Genomic DNA, 6,471 nt, shown 5'->3' on the forward strand with positions numbered 1-6,471 from the left:
TGCAGTGCAATCTCAGATATTATTCCAGATATTAGTGAGAAAAGCTTTATTCCTTTAACACTTTTCTCAGGAAAGGATAACTTATGAAACTGGCTTTGTGTTAAGCCTAACTGATAAAAAAAACTATGACCATTGAACTCATAAAAAACAGATTATTTTGTCACTGAAGATATGTCAATTTAGGTCAGGTGGATAGAAACAAAACCAAACCAAACTAAATGTATTGTCCCTTTAGTATTCACATAATGTTATAAATTGTTTTGCAGACAGTCATGTTTTATTTCCCTTTTCAATCCTTTTCACAGAAGTAGTGTGCCATTAGGCTGGAAATCCTACCTTTGTATTCTAAAAGAAAACTGAGGTGAACCTTTTCTCCACAGGATATTTATAAGGCCTTCAGTATCTGTCAAAACATAATTTCCTCGAAATCACATGACAATATGTAAATTAAACTTAAGACATTTGAGATGGCAATAAAGTTCCATTAGCCATGAGTACAGTGTAACTGATCCTGTTTATATCAAGGGAAACATTAAATAAGACATCCATACAATTATATATTTTACGTGAATGTAAATTAAAAATTACGTGCAAAGTTCCTTTGTTGGAGTGGTAGGGAAACAAAACAAATTAATTGTGTAATGCAGTATACATTTGACCTCATTTCAAAGTTATATAGACCTTTGGGAATGCATACCCCCACCCTGCCACATGATGAAGCCAGAGCTTGTTCTCAATGACTCACCTTTATAAAGCAAGTTTACAAGGATAATGAGTTTTGTTTGCTCTGAGCAACTGCATAACATTGTGTGTGTGTGTGTGGCTGTGGTGGGTAGATGTAAAAGTGCATTTGTGTTTATACATGTGCTCGTCTGTGAATGTTTTTGCGGAATGTCATCTTACTTGCACCAAGATAACCTCAGGTGTAGGTGTGGAGGAAGTAGTGAACAGAGAGAGAGGAAGAGATTCAGTGTCTCTGCTCTGAAATAAAATCAGCTCTCCCTTTAGCCTTTTTGCCCAGACCTATATAACAGGTGCCATGGAGTCCTCATTCTTAGTCATTGTGATCTCAGAAAGTGGAATTTTAGTGTTTAGCTTCTACATCTGAATGAAGGAAGAAGATAGTATTGCCTTCTTTGCATGTCTAACATAGTTTTTAGTAACAAATTATGATTTTAATCTAGGAAATCTGTTCCCAAGTATTCCCACGAATAAATAGAGAGACACGTGATAGTGTCTCAATGTATGGTATGATGAAATGATAATGTTATTTCCAAATACAATATCTGTCTGGTCTTACTTGTGTTCAATTTGCAGTGTAGAAATTATTATCATTATGTTCCGGCCCCCCATTCACTCAGAAATAAATCGTCCCACGGCTGAATCTAGTTGTCCCTGGTCTATAGTGAATATCCATTCCTGGTTGAAAATCACTGTTGCTTGTTTCTGTATATTTTCTTTATCCACTCAATGTGTCAAAAAGGACAGAACCATGCTTATTAAAAAACAGTATTTATTGTTAATAATATGATTGCTATGACAGCTACTGGTAAATAGATCACATTATACAATCGTATTTTACTCCGTATACATACTGAATTCGTATGTGACATCACATACAAGTATGTACTGGTCATTTTAAGTAGAGTGCCATACATCTTATGAACATATCTAATATTCAACTTAATTTGATTACCTTCATGTATGACAATGCATTTGTTTCCTTGTTATTTTTTAAAATGTATACTCACATGTATGAACATGACACTAAGAACAAACATACTTGGAAAAAGTACTTGACAATAACTATCACTGAAAGGCAGCTATAGGTTTAAACGATTATAGGGCTGTGTATCCCAAATGAGGGTTATACATTTTACAGGGCACACCCTTCATTTCACCCTTAGCATGCAGTGCAATCCCAGATATTATTCCAGATATTAGTGAGAAAAGCTTTATTCCTTTAACACTTTTCTCAGGAAAGGATAACTTATGAAACTGGCTTTGTGTTAGGCCTAACTGATAATAAAAACTGTGACCTTTGAACTCATAAAAAACACAGATTATTTTGTCACTGAAGATATGTCAATTTAGGTCAGGTGGATAGAAACAAAACCAAACCAAACTAAATGTATTGTCCCTTTAGTATTCACATAATGTTATAAATTGTTTTGCAGACAGTCATGTTTTATTTCCCTTTTCAATCCTTTTCACAGAAGTAGTGTGCCATTAGGCCTGAAATCCTACCTTTTGTCCAGGCTCTGTCATAGCCGGCCGCGACCGGGAGACCCATGAGGCGGCGCACAATTGGCCCAGCGTCGTCCAGGGTAGGGGAGGGAATGGCCGGCAGGGATGTAGCTCAGTTGGTAGAGCATGGTGTTTGCCATGCCAGGGTTGTGGGTTCGATTCCCACGGGGGGCCAGTATGAAAAAATAATGGATGCACTCAGTAACTGTAAGTCACTCTGGATAAGAGCGTCTGCTAAATGACTAAAATGTAAATGTAAATGTCTTCTAAAAATAAAACATATTATGTTCCTTACATCCATGTAGCATGTCTGTGAATGACCACTGTGAGTGGTTTTGACAGACACAGCCTTGGCTCATGATCACTGTGTCCTTCCATCTGGTCGTGGTACGCCTTGTGACTGTTGCACTGCAGCTGCTATAGCACAGAGTTGCGTGATTTCAAGAGATTGTTTCATTCCAGAATTTAATAACAGTTTCATGGAATCTGCTTAGTTTAAGGTATATTTCTTATGAAGATATAACGAAACCTGTCATGTTTTTAAGGTTGTTTTTTATATATACCCTGTCCAATGTTGCTGTCAGCTCATGTCTGATAAACTCTACACAAGCTTCTCTAAAACTGAACAAGAGTATTGATCCAGTTGTTAGATGGTAGACAAGAAAGCTCTTATCATTATGAGGAGGAGCTTTCCAATTCAAATCATTAATGTAAAAGGTTTATAGAAAAACATGGATCCCTCTGAAGGTCTTGAGTGCAAGGATTCAGAACCAAGGTCACCCACTCTTCTCCTCACAATGATAGACATATGGTAAATGTTTCAGACTTTGATCTCCTCTTCCTCAGGGAAGGCGTAAGGGGCTTTAGACTGGCTGCGGGGTGAGGAGGAGGAGGAGGCAGAATTGCTGCGATGACTCCTGGAGAAGGAGCCTCCCCCGTAGTGACGCGCCAGCACGTCAGCTGCCCTCTGGAACCTCTCAGCTTCCATAGCTGGTTCTACCTGTGTAGGAGACCTCATAGATGCGTCTGGCATCTTAAGAGACCTCTCATCCTCCTCCTCTCCCTCTGCCCACTCTGAGCTGCAAGAGCGCCCCCTGTTGTTCACATTCACTTTGAGTGGCGTGCTTGACATTGAAGGGTTTGATGAGCTTAACATGGGGCTCTGCACAGCCAGCTCAAACACAGAGCTCTGCTCCTCCTCTTCCTCCTCTTCCCCCAACTCCCAGCTGTGATTTGGCATTGTGAGGCAACTGGGGCTGTCAATCATGCCCAGAACCTCGCTCATGAGGGAGGGGCCAAGGTCCACTGTGAACGAGGTGAAGGAGTCGGAGCGTGTCAGCGCGAAGCCGTCGTTGTCTGGGAACGAGCCGCAGCGAAAGTCCTGAGCGAAGAGTCCGGTGCCGTCCTGCAGCTGTTTATCAAGGCGGGAGTGGCGGGGCAGTGTGACGAAACCAGACTGCAGACCTGCAGACAGGAAGGAGACAAACATATTACAACTTTTTTTTAAATGGAGAACAGTTCATGCCTTGAAAAATGCCATTGTCTATTCTATTAATGCATCTACAATATAATATCCAATTACTTTCATTAGACTGAGAAAACTACTTTCATAGAAGTGCATTGAAAATAATGTCAGTGAGCCTTGCAGTTTGCCTCATTGGCCAGAGGGTGACAGTATAAAACAAGCAAGATGTTTAGTCATTTCAGAGCACCAGCCCAACCCACACACATTCCACGGTGCATGACTTCCCTGGCTCTGAATGCTCCCTGGAGGAGGGGGGTGGGGGTGGGGGGGGGTGCAACTTATTTTAGAAAAGCAAACCAGCATTGCCTCTATCAACGAAACTTTTCTAAGTACTAATACAAGATTCCGCATTCCTAGCTTTAACATCTTAAGAAAGGATCAATCAAAGGGATGCAGAGGGGGTGTGGCACTGCAGGGTGGGGGGGGGGGGCTTGTTATTTATGCCTATGGACAGTTCTCAGCCGCTACTGAAAGAGAAGTCAGAGAAGGAGGACCCAGAATTAGATATATTAGAGGATAACAGAGTGGGAAAGAGAAAGGAACTTCAAGTTAAAAAAAGTGATGAAGTGGAGAGTAGAAAAGGAATGAGAGGAAAATGGGACAGGAGAGGAAAGAAAGAAGAGCTAAAGAAATGACCAGAATATACAAATGAACATGTGTACATCACAGTAAGGGGTGGTACAGTGTGAGTTAACCTGTTGATCTCCTAGGTCTTCTAACTCTCTGTGCCCTCTGTTGGTGCTCTTTATTTGGGTAAATTCCATCTGAGTTGGGTAACTATTCCCGTAGCTGGGGGGAATTCCAGACATCCCACATACTGTTCTAAAAAACCCTACCCATGAACACACACACAGTTTCGCTGTACCAGCAGTGATTTAAGAGGGAGATGATGAGTGTTGGGTTTATGCGGTGCAGTCAAGCAGCACACAAACACAAAAGATGACAGGAAATGCCCTCTTGGTATCTTTCTCTCCTCAGCTGTGTTTGTTTGTGTTTATAGGCGTAATTGTGCGCAGGTGTTACCAAGGAGATTCCAGATGACTGAAAAAAATAGTTTGTTTGTTGACTGTTTGGAGGGTTGAGAAGAGGAAATGTCAACCTGTGTGTGTGTGTGCAATATGTGCTTTTTCCCATTCCAGATGTAGCAGTGTTCTTACCGTAGCTGTAGAGCGAGGTATCTGGGGAGCTCACTGAGCTGGGGAACAGCACCCTCTGGTAGCCGTTGGGCATGTCAATGTTCAGCTGGGGCAGTGAAATGGCGTTCTTGATGATGGGCGAGACAGGAGGCGGTGGGGGTGAAAGGTCACGGGAACCAATCCTGGCGCGGGGCACAGGGGACCTGCGTACATGCCTCAGGGTGCGGGAGAAGAAGCGGGTGGTCTTCGAGCTGCTGGTGGGTGAATCGGGGCTCACTGGTTCCCCTTTGCCCCCGTGGTTGCTAAGGAAGGAGGTGTCTCCGAACACATCGCCGCCACGGCCCACGTGCATGGTGTGGCGAAAATCCGGGAGTGGCGGGCTGATCATGTCCACGGAGAGTTCGCTCTTAAAGCGCCTCTTCCCCTGAGAGCCCGACACCAGGCCTTTAATCCCGGGCAGTTTTCCCAGACTCATGGTAGCAGAAATGAAAAATCCAGTAAGAAATCAGTAAACTTTTCCAATGTAAAATGAGTGTAAAAAGACACTTAAAAAACAATCTGGATCCTTAAAAAAAAGAATAACTCAAATAACTGGTTGGTGTATGTGCTGAGAATGTGTGTAGAATACATTCTCCACACGGCAGCAAGTGCCAGCTATTCATTGAGCGTAAGCCTGCAGTTTTAGGACGTCCCACTGAAGTTTTCAGTTGAATGTTGGTTATCTATGGAGTCAGTCAACATTCAAAGCTTTCTCTCTCAGGGCCAATTCTGTGCTTAGAATGACTCCAGCCTCAAAGAAATCCTGTCCTCCTTCCCAGCTGCTTTCAGTCATGAGGAATAAAAAGAGGAGGAATGACACATCCCAGTGTTTCTGGTATAACAACAGCCTATGTGGTCTGAGAGCTGGGCTTTTTTCAGACGGTGGGTTTGTGAATGTCAGTTCAGAAAATATATCCAGTTGCAGCTCCAAATATATACTCACAGTGAAAGATAACTCATCCAGTATTTGTGCAGTGAAAGAGTGAGAGAATACCAAGAGATGCTCATATTTTGTCCATCAGACAAAATACATTTAACTTGATTATATCTTTGTGGATTGGAGTAGTGCCTGACTGTTATTTTGAACTTGTGTTTCTGCTTGTGAACACTAACAATATAACTATCATGCTCTCTCTGTTGGCAAGCTCATACCTGGCAACGTTTCTAGAGCTAAATCAATATTAGACGTGCACAACAATTTCTATAATTATGTAATGTAAATGCACATTTCCCTTCAGCAACCAAAATATAACGGTCCTTAAACTTCCCTCTCAAAGTTAATCTATGAGGCTTTATATAAAAACTATTCTTGTTCTTCCCTTTTAAGATCAGTCCAAACTGAAGTCTAGACCTACCTCCTTTAAAATGAGCACCAATGTCTTCTGTCAAGGCTGGACAGCCAGCAGTGTTACCTAGTTACCCCTTTCCATAAAAACCATCCAAGGTCTTGTTTACAAACAGTTAACGAACATCCCACCCGTCTAGACACTAATCACCTTGCCAGAGGTTTACGGGATTTTCTGT

At 42.0% G+C, this 6,471-nt stretch overlaps 1 protein-coding gene across 1 annotated transcript; it reads right to left on the reverse strand.

Annotated features, from left to right (window-relative positions):
• Positions 1–1,539: 1,539 nt before the first annotated feature.
• Positions 1,540–5,677, reverse strand: LOC311104155 (cdc42 effector protein 1-like). The gene is made up of 2 exons (XM_084145848.1): positions 4,930–5,677; positions 1,540–3,711 (listed from the first exon to the last, which is right to left on the reverse strand). Exons 1-2 carry the CDS (start codon positions 5,381–5,383, stop codon positions 3,068–3,070), a joined length of 1,098 nt encoding a protein of 365 aa, XP_084001974.1. The 5' UTR covers positions 5,384–5,677; the 3' UTR covers positions 1,540–3,067.
• Positions 5,678–6,471: the final 794 nt, after the last annotated feature.

Source organism: Coregonus lavaretus (assembly GCF_964263955.1).
Source record: "Coregonus lavaretus genome assembly, chromosome: 28".
Classification (NCBI taxonomy): Eukaryota; Metazoa; Chordata; class Actinopteri; order Salmoniformes; family Salmonidae; genus Coregonus; species Coregonus lavaretus.